The sequence below is a fragment of the Psittacula echo genome (assembly GCF_963264785.1).
Source record: "Psittacula echo genome assembly, chromosome: 15".
Lineage (NCBI taxonomy): Eukaryota > Metazoa > Chordata > Aves > Psittaciformes > Psittacidae > Psittacula > Psittacula echo.
Genome location: NC_137751.1, coordinates 8,207,970 through 8,226,515, shown reverse-complemented (window position 1 = coordinate 8,226,515; position 18,546 = coordinate 8,207,970). Strand labels below are relative to the sequence as shown.

The 18,546-nt window shown below is 52.1% G+C and overlaps 1 protein-coding gene across 1 annotated transcript in view; it reads right to left on the bottom strand.

Moving 5' to 3' along the window:
* Window positions 1-12,058, bottom strand: part of LOC308227350 (S-adenosyl-L-methionine-dependent tRNA 4-demethylwyosine synthase TYW1-like) — a gene marked incomplete at both ends in the record, with an annotated part of 112,272 nt that extends 100,214 nt beyond the window's left edge. Inside the window, 4 exon segments of the mRNA XM_080629894.1 lie at window positions 9,173-9,289; window positions 9,762-9,819; window positions 10,551-10,644; window positions 11,758-12,058. Coding sequence (XP_080486020.1) covers window positions 9,173-9,289; window positions 9,762-9,819; window positions 10,551-10,644; window positions 11,758-12,058 — 570 coding nt within the window.
* Window positions 12,059-18,546: the final 6,488 nt, after the last annotated feature.

Below are 18,546 nucleotides of genomic sequence, written 5' to 3'. Positions count from 1 at the left end.
GGTATTTCTTGTGGGAAATGGAATTTGCAGCCCTGTGAGTTTTACTTATTTGCTTAATAAACATTTCATATCTATTATTTAGGGCTTGAGTGGTGAGAGCAAAGTTAACTTTGCACAGAGCAAACTTCTCAAGTTCTGATTTAGCAGAAAACCTTGCAGCAAATCCAAGACAAATTACAGGCCTTCCATAACAAATCAAGCAAGCAGTGACAACAGCCAGCTTTTCAGGCCCTGGAAATACTTCACCACCAAAAAAACTGAGGAGTCATCCCCTGGTCTGTGATGACAAAGGATGAGAAAACACACTGACAGATGAGAAAACCTGGGGATACACTCCAATTCCCTAGTACCTCCAGGCTCAGCACAGTTCCTGCTGCAGGAAGGGTTTTTGCTACTGCCATAGAAGCAGACCTGAATAAAAGCACTGAACCTCAGGTGTAAGGACTTATGATCACCTCCTCTACAGGTGAAGGCAAAACCCCCACCTCTTCCCTTTCACTGCAATACAGGCAGGGGCAGCACATAGTGTATGGGAAGGCAGAAGCCCATTTTTGATGGTCAAGAGCAGAGGATATTTGACACAGGGCACAGACACAAGCAAGGATCTCTGGGCTTGTTCAGCCTGGAGAAGAGAAGACTCCAGGGAGACCTTAAAGAAGCTCCCAGTGTCTCTCCAGGGCTACAAGAAACCTAGAGCGGCGCTTTGGACAACGCCCTGTAAGGACAGGACAAGGGGGAATGGCTTTAACCTGCCAGAGGGGAGATTGAGATGAGCTCTTAGGCAGAAGCTCTTCCCTGTGAGGGTGCTGAGGCGCTGGCACAGGGTGCCCAGAGAAGCTGTGGCTGCCCCATCCCTGGCAGTGTTCAAGGCCAGGGCGAACCTGGTTGCTTGGAGCACCCTGCTCTAGTGGAAGGTGTCTCTGCCTGTGGCAGGGGGTTGGAACTGGAAAAGCTTTATGGTCCCTTCCAATCCAAACCAGTCTGGGATTCTATGCCAAGGCAGAGGTGTCCTTGCCCCTTTGACAAATCACAGCTCAAGTGTTTCAAAAGATTTCCTACAAATATGCCTACCAAACTCATTCACTGCCACATCCAAACACGATCCACAGGACATACAACTGCCACTTCTCCTTTGATGTAGTCTCTCCATGATGTCAATGTGCCCATTTTATTACATCAAACTCTTCAAACTAATATTGCAGGGGTGCAAAACAGAAGACCTAAACAGCATGCAAAGTAGTATTCCCTAAGTTAAATTAGTTTATAGTTTTTAGCCACGTGGCTCGATACATTGGTGTGCCTTGGCTGAAAAATCATGTTCCTGAGAAGTTTCTACTCACAGAAGGAAAATGACACCCAGAATAACCCATTTCTGCTTGAACATCTTTCCTACTTAACCTCGCAGAGGCCAAACAAGAGGGAACCCCTGGCCTTCTCGTGATTTATAATCTCATCCATCAAAAAGCTCCAGGGCCTTTTAACAAATGAAAGGCACACACTTTAAGAAAACAATAATGAAGGGCTGGAGCCAGGACTAACAGAACCAGCACTGAGGGAAAACGCTGGCAAGGCTGTCAGAGAAAAAGCCTGCCTGGCAGCAAGGAACATTAGTACAACATTCCCAGTGGAGTTGTTAAATGGAGTATTACAGTTCATGGATTACATGAAGGAAGAGTTGAAGTTCACACCCACAGAGCTCTGGAAGCAATACTGCAGTGGCAAGAGGACAGATAGAAGAGCTGACAACTTGCTCAGGCTCATCCATCGGTGACACCACAGGCAAGAACCGCCTGGGGGTTTTGTGAAAGTGGATTAGACATCAGGCTGCCCACAGGAACAGCGCTTGGCTCCTTGCAAAACAACCTTCTACAGGCCTAAAACACACAGGAAAAGACCAGGACAGGGAGCAGACTCCCACACAGATACTCCTGAACACAACAAAAGAGGAGCAGAACCTTGCTAGTGCACATCAGCATCTTCCTGCTCCAGATACAAAGCTCTGGCTTGTCACAGCCCAGCTGAACTAGACAGGGACAGCACTGCAGTTTGCTCAGCTCACAGAAGAAAGGCCCTGCAAGTCTTACACAGCACAGGATACTCTCACTGCTGTCAGTCACAGGGAGAATGGCTTTGAGCATTTGCACGTGAGCACAAAGATGAATGCTGGAACCTTGGACTGAGTGACCTGTGAACCAGTAAACACCACAACAGCAAGAAAACCTTATTAAAAGTAGCTACTAAGTCAACATAACCACAGGCTCCATACCCACTCCAGTTAAGCTCAAAAGCCTGAAGCAAAAAGATGCCAAGGGTTGAAAGCATGACAGCTGAGAGATGGGGATTTTGGCAATCCATTACCCTGCCAGGACTGACAGAGAAGGTATCTTGATCAAGAGCAAAAATCATGGCATGCATTTTCAAGAACTGTCCTGAAATGGGAAAAGCCCCTAAGAAGTTCTTGGGAGTGAGACTTTTCCTCCTGGAATAGAAACCTTTATGACTTTTCAATAAGGAAGTCTCCATCCCCACCTACCTCCCCACACTATAGAGTAATAGAAGGTCCCTTATGTTATGCTGAGGCAGCCGGTACTAGCTACCAGCCAAAGCAAGGATGCTATTCAAGCAGACCTGCAGCTCAGCCTCCATGTGGGGAATCTTGCATTTTCTTTTGTTTGAAAAGTCAATGCTGAGGTTTTTGGACATATACAACAGCATCTGAAAACCCAGATTCATGCAGACACATACTGAGAGAAGACTTCTGCTGCTATCTAACCACATCAGTCTGCGAGGGCACTGCACATCTGCATAATACAGAAGGATAAAGTGATCCCACCAACATCCATTTTCTTGTAGGTTCAACATCAGACAGAATCCTCACAGATAAAACAAATCCCAGGTCGCAGCCCTAAAAATCCATCTGCAGGGCTCCAGTGGGGTTGAAGATTGCTTCCCTGAGCTACAACACCTCTGCTCTGCTGGAGGGAAAGCTTTACAGGGGGTCATGAAGCCACAGCTCCATTTGCTGCACAGTTCTGCCAGCATTTGTTTGATTTGGGAAACTTCCTTGAACGCACCATAAAGAGCGATTCCCAAAGGAAGCAAAAGAAACAAAACTAACAATGTGCCTGCCTCCACCCAAAAGTGACTCGCTTATATTTGAAAACTGGGCCATATAGCCGCATTTTTATTCCTTTCTTCTGTGCTACATTAATCAGAACTAAAATCCAGGCAAATGTGATTTAACCAGCGACCCAAAGCCCCACTTTCCAAAATCACAAGCCAGAAAGTGAAATAACTCAGCCCTTCACCCCTGAAGGGGGACACAGCCCAGTTCCATGCACACAACCACACCAACTGCTTTGCCAGCAAAGCCTTGTGCTTCACACCTGGGCTCTTCTGCATGCTTTCAAGGGAGCCAGCATCATACTACATGTCAAAGACAATGTCCAGGCTGAGGTTACCTTTAAAGTATTTCTTCTTTTTTCCCCTTATTTATCAGGCACTCCCAAGTCCTATGTAGAAAAGGCAAGCCTCAAGAGCTCTTGTAATGTTATTTATGAATTATAATCCTTTTCAACAGCCAAGGTTTAGAGGAGAAAGATTCAAAGGAAAGGGTGAAGTGTCCCTGTGACAAATCCAGATTTTAATGCTAGGAGTAGTCCCAAAGCAGTTAAAGGATATTTATCAAAGCTTATTATAAAATGTAAGCTCACACTGAATTCTGAGCCACAGCAGCAAAGGTCAAAGCCCAGCCAAATGAGCTGCTGCAGAAAAGGACACATTGTTCCTATAGGAATATCTCACCCATTAAAAGTTATATGAAGTTTTTGGAGAGCTCTAAACGTGTACATCATTTTTAGCTGATTTTAAATCTGACAGTTAAGTACCCCAGACTCATGCAGGTAGCTTAAAATGTAGCCAACAATTCTTGCAGACTCCAAGAAGTTTCTGCCTGCAACTCAAAGTTGCAAACAACCCTTTTTCTGGAAACCTTATACCTTAAACACCTTATACCTTAACACTCACTTTCAAATAGAAACTTTTTCAAGCCCCATTTCAAATAGAACTTCACCAGAAATTTCTTCACCCACTGTCAGCAAGGTTTGGTCTTGCACAGCCATCGCATGCTCACAAAGGGGGAGATGGACAGTCCCAGTGGTGGTGAACAGCTTCCATAGAACGGCTTTTTATGTGAGAGTGCCAAAAGGGATCAGGAAACGTTCCCCCATGGCAAATAGACATAGAAGGAAACAAGCTTCTTGACCATATATTGTTTCCTGTAAACCCCATCTCATTCTTGCTCTCTCACACAGCCCCTCCCGTGTATTTACATTGCAAATGTGACTGTCAGCATCATTAAACTTTTTGTTAGGGTAAACAAGAACATTAATCTCAAAACTGTGTCAACAAAATATGCCCATTTGATTGCTTCCCAGCCCATCAACAGAAAATTAGGGTATTATTAGCAGTATTACTCGTGCCTGCAGTTTATAAATATGAAGGTTAATAAAGCCATTTCATTCCCTGGGAACAAATCTAGATTGAGCTCTTTCCAGTTTATCACAGTCTCCCAGCTGTGGGAGATAATCTACATTAAGAAACAGTGTCCCTATGATTAATAGTAGTCCTGCAGGCCACAAACACACCCATTAGATTTCACATTTTATCTGATAAATACATATCAGGGGAGTAGCTTTGGAAGACAGGGAAGGTGTGCCACAACTGTAGAAGTCCACTTACTAAATTCACTAAGAACCACCACTGCCTTCTGCTGGTGCATAAAAGTCATTTGGAGAACAGGTCTCAGCATAGAAACAAGCAGCTAGAAGGATAGTAAATGCAGAAAAAGCCCAGATCTTCACCCACCTACTTGTGCATCATCCATCCCTGCCTGGCGCCGCAGCTTTGGATCCCCAGGCACCCAACAGAAGCAGCCTCAGACCTTCCCAGGCCTCCTTCAGGCCATGGTCCTATTACCCACCAGTGAACTTTCATGCCCAGCAATTCCCCTCATGAAACCACAGGCATTATCCACACTAACATCAACGTTTGGGTCCAGCTCAGGACCCTGATCAGCATCATCTGCAACTGTATCCTCCGCAGCAAGTTCCAGAAGTTTAACTACTCAGCAAACAAAGGGCTGGTTTTAGCAGCTCTGAAGTAGTCACCACCACATAGGATGTGATTTGCTAAACCAAGTGTGGAATTTACTTTTGTATCAGCCATCATTTTATACATTTGAACGATTTCCTGTTGCCACCCAACCTCGTGCCAATTTCTGTGCTCAGACTCAGAGTGCAAGAGGCACCACTACCTTGAATTGCGTATCTTCACTCTCAGAAGCTCATTGAAAATCCATCTCTTTCCCAAGAGAAAGTACAGAATAACTATAACTCCGAAAGGAAGAGAGGTTCTGGCATTCACCTTGAATCCCTGAGTCCATCTGCCTGACCCAAAAGACTGCAAGAACCCAGCATCTGTCTCGAGCCCTTTGACAATACTTTGTGAAGGGCAATGGAGCATATGGAAAAAAGCAGCAGAACAGAACTCAGCCTGAACTTCTATCAAGTCAAGCAACAGAAGATGGATGCAAAATTACATTAAGATCACCTGCAGAGATGTGAGCAAACATTTATTAGATAAACTCCACAGCTTCACTCTGCCAGCCCATTAAAGGCAGGATGACAAGGAATTCTGACCATCTGTGCCTGCACATGTGAATGCTCCATCCCTAGCGGTGTTCAAGGCCAGGTTGGACAGAGCCTTGGGTGACACGGTTTAGTGTAAGATGTCCCTGTCTATGGCAGGGGGGTTGGAACTAGATGATCTTAAGATCCTTTCCAACCCTAACTATTCTATGATTCTATGATACATCTGTCTTATCCACAAGTGATTCTCACTAGAGGCACTACCTGCCTGCAGAAGAGATCAAAGGTCATCAAAATTACCCTAAATCATTTGAAATTAACCATATTGCACAGGCAGAACCTTCTGTTCCATCTCCTGTATGCAGAAGAGTTAATACACATCACTGACATCCACAACATCTGTGCTGAAATGTGAGCATGTTTCAAACCCACATAACTGTGTATGAAGTACCTGTAATACAATCCTGAAGTACACAACTTCTCTTCAGACTTGCTAGCTTGTATGAGGATAGTTCAGCTACAAAAACCCAAAGCATTCCCTGTGCTGGGAGGGATTACTGCAAGACAACAGATGACGTTGGTGTAAAACCAAAGTGTCACTCATTTCACACAATTCAGCATTCTGCAACAGGAAAAAATGGCTCAAGGGACAAGGCAGCTCATGTGGAAAAGAAAACTTCTCATTGCACAAACTCACAGCCAGTAAAGTGAGGATGTGACTTAAACCAAGATTTAAACAACTAAATCTTCCTGCCTGGGAGCAGGAGAGGCTGATCATGATAAATTACCTTCATAAATGCAGATCATCCTGCTCTTTCATATCAACTCTGCAGCATTTATTTTCATTATAGTAAATAACTGCACCTACGGGACCATTTTACAATTGAAGTGTTTGCATAAACCTGCTGCGGGTCAATACGCAGATTCCCCAGGAGATTCACCACCAAGACAAAGTCATTCCTCCTCCAGCTAATGAAGGACAGCGATCAGCTCAGGCTCCTCAGGAAGTATGTTCAGAGCTATCTCCTGCCATCGCCCCACTCAGGAGAGCTGAGGATTTACATGAAGTCACCCCTGGGGGCCCTTTCACCTCTACCTGCTCTGGTTACAGAAGCATGAAACCAGAAATGTAGATTTCAGCTAGGCTGATCAGCCATGCAGAACAGGAATAGAGGGGCCAGGAATGAGAATGACATCATTTAAGGCTTCAAAATTAACCCAAAAACTTGAACATGACTAGAGCAGCGCAGCTCAGTGGCATCAGCAACATGGAAAGTCTGATCCATGGCTTTATGGCCTCCTGTCTCACCAGCTGACCACAGCTCATATTCAAAAGGGCCAGGACACTTCCATGCACAAGAGGATTGTAATTCCAGTCCCACACAACACCTGCACTCTCAGGATTTCACCATTTGCAGATGCAAGAGGGCAGCATCCAGCTGTCACGGCAGAATAACCATTTGCCATCAGATCAGACACTGCAGCTCACTGCTGCAGACAACTGTCTGTGCTTGGCAGAAGCTGTCTCTCAGATTAGAGGGGCTGCTTAGGGTAGAGCCACAGGAACCTGATCTACACAAAGAAACTTGCATTTCTGTAGTAACTTATACACATAACATACAGGCATCTCACTGCTCAATGAGCAAACCAAGGACAAAGTAGTCAGTTGAATCATAGAATCATAGAATAGTTAGGGTTGGAAAGGACCTTAAGATCATCTAGTTCCAACCCCCCTGCCATGGGCAGGGACACCCCACACTAAACCATGCCACCCAAGGCTCTGTCCAACCTGGCCTTGAGCATCGTCAGGGATGGAGCATTCACAACTTCCTCGGGCAACCAATTCCAGTGCCTCACCACCCTTACAGTAAAGAATGCATCAGCCCAAGTCACAAACAGGAATGAATTTGCACTACCTGTGTATGTAATCCATAGCACACTGGTTCAGCTGGGCTCACTAACAGAGTAACCTAAGAGCAGGAAAGATTTTATTGCTGTCCTTGATTTTTATTCCTAAACTGGCCTGTGACGTGTGGCTCCGGTTGACACTGCTCTGCCATCATGGTGATGCCAGATTTTGTTAGTCAGTGAAATCTCAATGCCTGATTTTCCATAGAGCTGTCGGACAGCATCACCTCCCTTCGCTGGCCCCGCTCAGCTCCAGGTCATGGAGGTAGCGAAAATGCAGTTACTTTTTCGTTGGTGACCTCTAGTGGTGAGTACCCTCAGACAGGAGAAGACACAGGACCACAGCACCACAGCACAGCTACATAGGGAGAGAGATTAATACCTTTTCCCTCCAAGAGGTTCATCTGCACCAGGTCCGTACAAGCTCAGGGGCAGGAGCTCTCACACAGCAGCCTGCCTTGCCCCATGTCACTACAGTTACTCTCCTCAGAGAGCTTGTTACAAGCAGTGGGGAGGATTTTAGCTCCTTTTCCCTCCCTAAGGTGAGAAACAAAGATCCCAGACTCCGCTCCAGAGCACACAGCCTCCTGTGATCCAAGGCTTGGAGTTTCAGGAAAAAGCTGCAAGAAGCCCACAGCGTAGAGGCATGCAAGACAAGGAAGGTGCAGTTACAGACAGAAGTAGGTTTGTTGAGAAGGGGGTGGAGAGCACCTCAAGGGTTAACAAGGAAAGACCCCCCAAAGAAAGATTGCTAAGGGGGAAACAGTGAGTAGATGGCAACATGGGCATCCCAGCTCCACCCTGGGGCAGACCCTTCCTGTAGTTTCTCGTTACTCATGTGGTGAGGGACGGAAGCACTAGTTCCCTCTGAACTAGGGCTGAGACATAGAGCATTCACGGAATGCGGGTCAACAACAGATTTATTGCGCAGTTACAATTCCTTATATTTGCCGCCTAAGCACCTCCCCAGGGTCAGCTGGTTCCTGTCCCTCCTGGCAACCTCCCGTCCGTGCACCAATCCCTACACCTTCCCCTGCCAACTGCTCAGCCAGCAAAAAGTGTGGGGAGCACACTAAGGCTTAGCCTAGTACCTACGTGTATCCTCACTCCTTCCTGTGTACTAACCAGGCAAATGAGTCTGATGTATCCTCTTTGCAGACTGAACATAGAAAAAGAAACACGAAGCAAACCACACAGGAAGGGAGACAGCAACACCCAGAAGAAGGATTATGGTTTCTTTGCCGGGCTCAGCACAGGTCAGATCAAGCTCCCATGGGCAGATCCAGTAACAGGATTTGTGTTTAGACACTGGACTGTGAATCACAGCAACAGAGACGGATATTCAGATCTGAACAGTGGAAGTAATTTTCCCTCTGACTGACAGGAACAGGTTACCACTGCAGCATTTGCTCAGTGAACAAGTCCCAGTTAGCTGGTAAGTATATCCAACGCACCTCCAAGTATATTCTTGTTTGGGGACAGGTTTTCCAATAGCTCCTGTTTTACTCTCCCTCTAACTAGACCCTACCAATTCAAATCCAGCAAGTGCTTTTTAATCAATTCAACTGATCAGTGACAAAGACCTGACAGTTCCACACTCACTGTAACAGTGATACCTTTGCTTTCTTCATGTAGCTCATGATATTGCCAAGATCTTCAACATCAACGACAGAATTTGTCCCTCCATCTTCCTCAGCATCAGCCTCCTCCTCACTACTGGTTTTAAGCAGCTCCTATGCCTGTGTAGGAGATCAGGGAAAAATTGAAAGTGAGGAATGTATCTGAATGTTAAACATCAGACCTTCATCTACGCTAACCACTGAAATTAGCTCTCACACTCAGCAAAGAGTACTGAAAAACAAGGAACGGTTTACCAATAACCTGTATAATGTGTTCTGGATGCATTTAAACCTGGGGCCTTCTTCAGTGTGTATTTTTAAGAGTTCAGTAGCACAGACTGCCTGAAGCTCAGCCAGTTTTCTTGCCTCCAGATTGCTACATTTCCCTCATGTGCCCACCTGATCCCATAAGAGGCAACACAGAGGAGTCAGACCTCCACTGCACACTCTGATCATCTGGAAGCCTAAACCCCCTCAATAACTCCACGTACCCCTTGGTGTCTGAATGAACAGGGAGTGAGAGATCTGCTTTCCAAGTCAAACTCTTCACAAAGCAGATAGTCTGAGACCCATAGAAAATCTTTACCCCAGCAACACAGACCTCCTTTGCCTGCAGGGTGGCACATCCATTGACTGGTTGTCTTCTACACCAGAAGAAGCAGGATTCCCGGTGGGTTTCTCACCCCATGAAACAAGCACTGTGTCACATTTCATCCCTTTTCAAAGCAATGGTACCCCAATTTTGCCCAAAAGCATTGAACATTCCAGTCCTGTGACCAGGCTCAGCGCTACGCAAATGGAACAAAGCAGCTGAGTGTCTGACACCTCTAGAAAAATGCACAAGTAGTTTTCTCTGAACTGGGCCACACTACAACACGCTCAGCTCGCACACCACAGAGATAACAGGCTCCAGCTGAAGCCAAGAACTTCCCAACTCATGCAGCAGAACTTCACTCACCTGGACAAGGAGGATTTAAATCTCTGAGTGGCCTAATCCCACTCCTGTCCTAAAAGCACCCCAGCCTTGTCATTAACATCACAGGAAATGTGAAAACACTGTGCAGAAGCAGAGTGATTTGCCTGAAGTGACAGAGCAACCCAAGCTGACACATTCCCTCAGTAACAAATGGGAAGTAGAGCAGAACTCAGCTGAACAACATCAGAGCAATGAGAGCATTCAGTTACCCACAAACATAAGACAAGCCAGACTGAGGATTAGAACCGTCATAAACGCTGAACTACAGCTGGCATGTGCAACATCTCAGGTGGGCCCACAGTGAAGTAGCACATTTCACTGCACCAGTGGGTGCCTTTCCCCAGCAGCTATTCACTTCCACACACAGATTTTTGGGCTCTTCTCAGACAAAGCACTTACATGCTCAGTTGCCTTCTTTTGGGGTTTGGAGGTGGAGAACTGAATGACAATTCAAATGCTGATCCCGAAGGCAACTGCAGAATAGATGTAAAACCTGTGCAGCCATAAGGGCACCAAGCAAGTATAGAAGAAGATCCAGGTATCCATTGAGTCATCGAAATCTAGAATAGATCACAGATTTAGCAAGAGCAGATTCCAACAGTACACATTAAGAATGAACACAACAAACCCAGCCATCCCATACCTGCAGGCTCAGGCCATGAGCTACTCCACAGGCTTTACAAAAACAGCATTTGGCTAAGAGAAGACACTACAAGGAGCCTTCACCTCCTCAGAGGTGCACCAGCCAACCTCCATCTGTGTGTCCAAGCGAATAGTTTAACCAGAGTGTCCTGTGGAAACCCTGGTTTCCCTTAGGGAGCATCGGTTCTGTTACAAGCAAATGCAGAAAACACTTGAGCTGTGCAAGTGTCGATACCCTGTGAAACATCCGGGGTATCGTACTGGCCTTAGTTTTGCACAGGCCCAACACGTGCAGATCTCTGGAGCTACAGAGCTCCATGGCAAGGGGGAAAGAGCTTGCTGCTGAGCACAACCATTCCTCGTGCACATGAGGTGCCACACTGCTTACAAGAGCTTTGACCCAGTTTCAAGGCCTGACCAAAACCTCGATTCAGGTGACAGCCTTGAAGGGAAGCCCTTCACCAGCAACACCGAACCTCCCAAAGATCAGAGCTGCGAGCGCTGTGGCTCTGCGGCAGCCCCAGCGAACCGCTCGAGGGGCGCTCCAGGAACCTGCAGCACCCCGGGAACCCCGCTCCCCCCCCGTGCAAGCCCTGCAGTTCCCCATGAAACACGCCCACATCCCCCGTGCCTGCCCTACACGTGCCCCTCTCACACACCGTTAATTCCTGCTCTGAGCTCACCCAAACCATGGAACCACGGCAGATCCTCACACAAACCTCGTGTCCCCTTGCCCCGAAACCACCTCACGGGTATCACCCCACAGCCGGCCAGTACCCACCAGAACATCCTCCCCGCCGCAGTTACCTTCCACACACCCCCAAGCTCCTACACAGCCAACCCCGGCTCTGCCATCCGCACACGCACACGGCCCCGCTCCCTCCCGGGCAGCGCCCGGCCCTCGCACGGACACCGCCTCCCTCCGCTCAGGCCACGCCACAACAACGGCTGCCGCGGCCCTCACCGACGGAGAGCCCCGTCCTCAGGCTGAAGAGCACCGCTTCCAGCCGCCTCCCGCCGCCGCGCTGCATCTCCCTCCGGACGCACTTTGCAGGGCGACGGAGAGGTGGGGAACGCGTAGGGACGGCCACCGAGAAGGCAAAGGCAAGGCAAAGGCAAGGCAAAGGCAAGGCAAAGGCAAGGCGGCCTCCGCCAATGACAAGACAGCGCTGGACGGCCTCGGGCAATGGAGAGACAGCGCGGGGCGGCCCCGAGCGCTCCCGCTCGCCCGTCCGTGTGTCAGCCACCGTCGCTGTCGTGTCCATCTTCAACTGCACGCACCGGGTTTGCTTCCCTGACGGGGCCGTGGTGCGGGTACGGCGTGGCGCGGCGGCAGAACTTTGACACCGCCGCTACCGTGCCAAGGTCCTGGGAGGGCGCAGCGGAGCGAGAGTGACGGGCAAGTCTTGTGGGGGCAGGCCCGTAGGGGGGACCTGCCTGTGGTGGAGGCAGCCCCGTGTGGGAGCTGGCTGTGGAACCGGAGAGCTGGCAGTGCCCGGGGGCTGTGCGGTGCTCCTGCCCTGCCCTGCCCTGGCGGTGACACGTGGCTCATGGAAGCTCCTTGGGCTCCACCGGTTCAGCCCTAGGCAGCAGCACTTGTTCCTCCTCGCTGACTACTCGTGCGCTGTGACCGAAGGTCTGGGTAAAAGAACTCTCTGAGACTCAATGTGGACTTTTTATTGCAGCACTGGGTGCACGAAGCCAGCCTGCACCTCTGTTGCGTCTTGTGGGGGACCAGGACGTGGTCACTGCTCAGCCCCGAGGAGCAGGGGTGGCTTTGACCTCCCCCCCAGCGCGGTCTCTGTGGAAATGTTGCTGCAGGGGAGCTGTGCGGACAACTCTGCCTTCCTCAGCTGCGCTGCAGGGTGCCCCCAGCAGGCCCATGGCATGGGGATCCTGCTGCTGGGTGGCCCGTGGGGGCCATGGCCAAGGAGACGCTCAGAGGAACCATTTTCTGTGTGGTCTGTGTCATCGTCCCTGCCCGGCAGGACACAGCAGGGCTGTAGAAGCTACAGGCCCGGCCACAGACGCAGTCCGTCCTGAGAGAACCTGTCCCACTGCTGCTGCCTTGGGTGAGCACCATGGGAGGACCAGATTGGATACTCCTGCCGTTAAAGGCAGCGCTGACCACTGTGTACCTGCAGAGCCCCGCCACAGACCTGCCGGTACCCGGATCGGTGGCCCTGGGATGATTTTCCTACAGGTACTCTGGGACAGTCAAATGCCCAGGGGCTTGCTGTGGGCCCGCCGCCCAGGCCCGCTCTGCAGCCCAACATGAAGCTGTTCTCCCCTTCCCACTCTGCCTTGCCCAGTCGGCTCAGGGGAAAGGTTTTCTCCAGAATGTATCAGTAGGGAAGAGCTTGCTTTGGCTGTGGGGACCACAGAACAACTGGGTTCTGAGAGGTCCTGAGAGGAGAGGGAAGGAGAGCAGCAAAGAATAGTGCCGGACTTGCGGTGAGCATTCAGATTCTGCAGCAAAACAATGCCTGGGATGCTGTGGGAAGCAGCTGTAAGAGCCAAAGGAGGGACGGGAAGGGCTGCCTCATATGTGAGCAGTGGTCTTGGCTGGAGCAGGGCAGCCAGCACACTGCTGCACAGGGGCCTCCCTGTGTCCAGCCTGCGGATTCTCCTCACCCAGCACTCCCCAGTTTGCAACCATGGCCAGGTGGGTGCGTGGGGCCAGGACGCAACCGCTGCCCAGCAGCTCCTGCCTGGCCTTCCGTGCTGCTTGTCAAGGACACCATGGCCTTGGAATTGTGGTTGGAGCTTTAATCAAAAAGACACATTTTCTTAAGCAGGGCTTCACTGCTGCCTGGCTTTCCAGAAAGAGCAGCACAGCGCCCCCAGAGTCCACCTCCGTCTTGTCTGCGTCTGTATACAGGTCAGGATGTGTATTGTCTGATACACCAGGGAGGAGACCTGGGGTTCCTTGTCTCCTGTCAAAGGATGGAGGGCTGCAACAGAAGGAAAGAGAGCAGAGCTGAAACCCACCGATCTGCAGAGACCCGCAGGCATCTCTTCCAGACCATGCCAGCTCCAACCATCCCCTTCCCTGGGCAGGAGGTGCAGGCGGACAAATGGCGTCACACACAGCACTGCCCCTACTCACCGTTGCAGATCTCCTGCCGTGTGACCTTGCTGCTGCCCTCCAGGTACCGCGCAGCCAGTCCTGTGCAGAGAGCTCCGTCAGACCTGCTGCTGCCCAGCACACTCCTGGTATCGTGGCCCCAGCTCTGCTGGTTTGGCTGCACCCCTTCCCTCCCCTCAGCAGGGTGACCCCAGGGAAGGACAGGACCCGAAGGGAGGTGGCACTGAGCAAGGGGCCACCGAGCCCTGCTGCGAGGGCAGGGATAGGAGGGGGAAGCACAGAGCCCCTGGCTGCCCAGGCCTTGTACGGGGCAGCTGGGGCTCTGGCAGCCACGGGGCTGCTCCTCGCTGCCGGTGCAGCAGATGGGACTGGGGCCAGGCTGCCATGAGAGGGACCCCAGGGGCTGCGGCTCACCAATGAACCTCACGGCTGCCACTCGCACGGTGACCTGAGCGTGCTGCAGATAAGGCATGCTTTGACGCACATAGTCGTCAGCCCTGCTCCGGTCGTGCTCCAGCTGGAGAGAGCAAAAAGGCACAGGGCTGACACAGACCCTCCCCAGTCACCCGGGACAGTCCCTCTTCCCAGCACCCCACACACCCCTCGATCCTCAGGCCATTTGCATCTCCCAGCCAGGAGCCCTGTGGGGCTGAGGTTCAGAGTCAGCTACGCGCAAAGCAGGGCCTGGAGGTCCTGAGAGCCCACTGTGCTACTGCCAGGGCCCAGATGGGTCTCCTGCAACATCCTGAGGGTGGGGAGGTGAGAGGGGCCTGGACCAGAGCCCTTGGGAGCTCTGCCTGAGGGCAGGGAAGGAGGATGCAGCACCAGGCTACAGGCTCTGAGCTGGAGCAGGGCAGGTGAGGCACCACTGCACAGGGGGCACCCCATGTCCAGCCTGGGACTTATCCTCACCAAGCACTCCACAGTTCTCCAAATCTCATGTGCCTGCGCATGGTGACTGAGCCATTTCCATTCGAGCACCTCCGCAGCTACACAGACAGCATTGTGAGAGGCCTGCAGAGGAGGACAATGATTGGGGAGATTGCAGACAGGGCTTGGGGCCCAAAGCGCTGGCCCCCAGCACCTGCAGGGACAGCTGGGAAGCCCCTGGAGACTCTGCTGTCCAGGCCTTGGTGGCCATGGGCTGCTGCGGTGCCCTGCTGGACCATGTAGGGCAGCTGTGGGAAATGTCCCTGCCAGCTTCTTCTGCCCTTCCTGGTGCCCAGGCCACCCCTGCGGGCTCAGCACGCCCTTCCCCGCACCACTGCTCAGGTTTGGAATCTGTACCTTGGCCACGCTCTCAATCTCATCACTCATGTGCAACACGAGTGGGACCAGGCTCTCCCGCACCTTCTTCTGCATCTGCTGCTCGTGCTTCCAATCCGCCATCTGTATTATTTCTTTGAAGAGGCAGATGGAGAGCACTCGCACCTGGCTGGACACCTGGTAAGGAGGAGGACAGGAGGACTTCAGTAACAGCAGCTCCCTGCGCAAGAGCGTCAGCGTGGCTGAGGGGAGGGGGTTCAGGTCTCCCAGAGCCATCAGCAAGTCAGGGAGAAGCTGGGCTGGGCTGCAGGGCCCAGAAGCCATCCCCACGAGAGCGCAGGGGCATGAGGAGGGGCACAGCTTCATCCAAGTGCTGCCGCCAGGCTCTGCTGCCGGGCACTTCTCCGTGCAAAGGGCCCATCAGTGGGGATGAGGCTTCCATAGCAGCCTTACATCATCAAACAGTTGCAGGAGCTTCTCGGCCAGCTGCAGAGCGGTGGAGCTGGCCTTCTTCTTCAAATGACCCATCACATTCATGAAAATGAGCAGTATCTTCATTCTGTTCTTACTGTGGGCTCTCTGCAGCCTGTCTATCAAGTCTGGCAGCAGGACCAGTATTTTCCTTGCCTGTATGAAGCACACAATTCCTTTTATGTGAAGTGGCGAAAGACCGCCCAGGCCAAAATGCTCTGGCCGTTAAGCACCAGCCTGCCGCCTGGCTGCCTGGGCGGTGGCACAGGAATCCCTGCAGCAGCCTCCTGGCAGGCCGTGCCCATGGTGCACTGAGGGGATCGGGGCCTGTGAGGGGACGTCGAGGGCATTTGGAGCCGTCACCCCAGCTCCCGACTCCCAGCCCTGGTCAAGCCATCGCGTTACCCGCTGCCCAGCCCCAGGAGGCCAACACGGCTTCCCTTGACTATGCCCTGCTCACCGAGTCAGGTGACTGTGACAACGTGACGAGGCCTTGGAGCATCAGTGAGAACAGCGCCAGTTTTCGCCGCCGCGGGAAGCTTTTCCTCTTGTACCCCCCAGCGAACTCTTCTGGTGTCACATCGCTGGAGGCCAGCAGCTGAAACAAAGACGGCAGTGAGGGACCGGCCGAGCCTGCAGGGCTCCCCGCACTGTGCAGCTCCTGGGTCCCACTGGCAGCTCAGGGCAAGGGCACCGGGGACAGAGAGCCCGTGCTGGGGGACACCTGCCGCACACCACACGCTTGTCTGTGCCGGCTCTGCCTGTGCAAGCAGAGCACTGCCCGGGCAGACAGGGATTCTGTGCACCCGCACCCGAGCAGCGTGGCATGGCCCTGTGTGGCTGGCACAGGGGAACCTGGTGCTGGGCTGGCCCTAAGGGGCTGTGTCCCTGTGTCCCAGAGGAGGTGACTGTTTGGGGGCAGATGGCAGGGGAGAGGGCTGCGCCTGTGTTTCTGGAGAGGCAGGCACAGCCCTGAGTATGAGCAAGGACTGGTCTGGTTACTCACAGTCAAGAGGTGGATGCAGACCTTCACTCTGCGGGATCTGAATGTCGAACCTGATGGCAGGTGCTGGAGGTTGCTGCTCAGCTCCCTCAAGACCTTCCCGAAGAGGAGGGGCTGGGACAGCAGCACTTCCCACATGGCCTGAGCAACTCTGCAGACACAGAGCACTCTGTCAGCAGGGCTCCCTTGGCCACCACAAGGTGCCCAGGCCAGTCCTGCAGCAGCGAGGCTGTCCTGCAGCCCTGTCCTTCCCGACCCCTCACTGGGAGTGCCCAGGTCCCAGCCTGGGCAGGCAGGAGGGGGCTGAAATAGTGTTCCCCATGGGGCAGGGAGGAACCTCATGGCGGGGCTTGGGTCTGGCTTGGCCAGCTTTGCCTACTGCAGGCCTGGCTTGAGAGTAATGAGGTGCAGGGCCCAGCTCCTTAGGGGTGTCCTGTAGTTTTCTGTGAGCCTCCAGGCCCCTCTCCCCACATGGAACAAACCCACGAGGGCTGTGGGGGTCAGTACCTATCACACGTTGGAGAGATATCCATAAGGCTCACAACCACCTCCCTGGGGTTCTGCTCTGCCATGCTTAGAAGCAGCAAGTTCAGGCTGCACCGGGCTGATGCTGCGCTGATGTGCTGCAGGTTGTCATAGATGCAGCGCATGACGATTGGCACCTGGAGGGCACACGGGTGAGGGTGGTGCTGCCACCAAACTGCAGCCATTTCCTCAGCTGCCGCTGAAACAGCTGCCCTTCCCATCCTGCTCTACTGGAATGAAATGGCTTCAAGGTGCCTGAGGCACCTGGGTGAGGGGAGGTGGGAGGTAGGGAGGAACAGTGCCTGGAAGGGCTGGAGGACAGGGCAGCCACAGCTGCTTACCTCTGTTAGCCAGGAGTCAGGTTCTGTCACAGCCACATTCACGATGCTGACCAGCTCCTCCTCGTCACATACACATGGGTCTCTCATGGCCCCTATGGCCTCGAGGACGATGGCTGTCTTATCAGTGGGGTGGAGGTATTCCCCAAATGCCTGCAGGAGGAAGGAAGGCAGGGAAGAGGTGTTACACTGAGTGCCCTGATAGTGCTGCTCAGCTGAGCAGTGAGAGCAGCTCTGGCGAGAGTACCCACAGGAAAGCTGGCAGCAGGGGCTGCAGTTGCTGTGGGGTGGAGGATGAGAAGAGAGGGCCCTAGGGTGAGAGAGGAGGGACGCTGGAGTGCAGCCCTCTGAAGTCCCTGCTCCAGAACAGCAGCAACCTTCTGAGTAGAGACAGTGAGACCATGCCAAGCTCGCTGGTTCTGGATCCCTTTGCTTGCACCAGTCTCTTTCTGATGCCCCAGACAAGAGGCCCAGCAAGGAAGAAGCTCATTACCTTTGCCATGCTCCTCGTGCTGCACAGAGAAAGAAATGAGGGTCTCTCAACTTCTGTTTTCCCTCCAGCTTGGGGATGCTCTGGATCATCGTGACAATTGTCTGGTTGAGGTGACGTCATGCCTAAACAGGAGGGGATGACGGAAGAGTCATTAGGACACACCATTGATTACCATCAGTGACAGCTTTGGCTGTGGGGACCGTGGAACTGATGGGTTCTGAGAGGTCCTGAGAAGAGTTCGAAAGAGAGCAGCGAAGAGCAGTGCCAGACTTGTGGTGAGCACTCAGATTCTGTAGCAAAACCATAGCTGGGATGCTGTGGGAAACAGCTGTGATGGGCAAAGGAGGTGAGGGAAGAGGGCAGGCTGTCCTGGACAGCCTCCAGCAAGTACAAAAAGAATGCACTACAACACTTGGGGAAACAAGCAGGACTATGAGGAGACGTCTGTGCGTGGAGGGACGCAGCCCGACAAAGCTTCTCTGACATTTTTGCGGCTGGATGAATCTGGAGAGGTGATGAAGAGCAACCAAAGCCTCCTGCTGGATCGCCGCGATGTTGCTAGTCCAGCA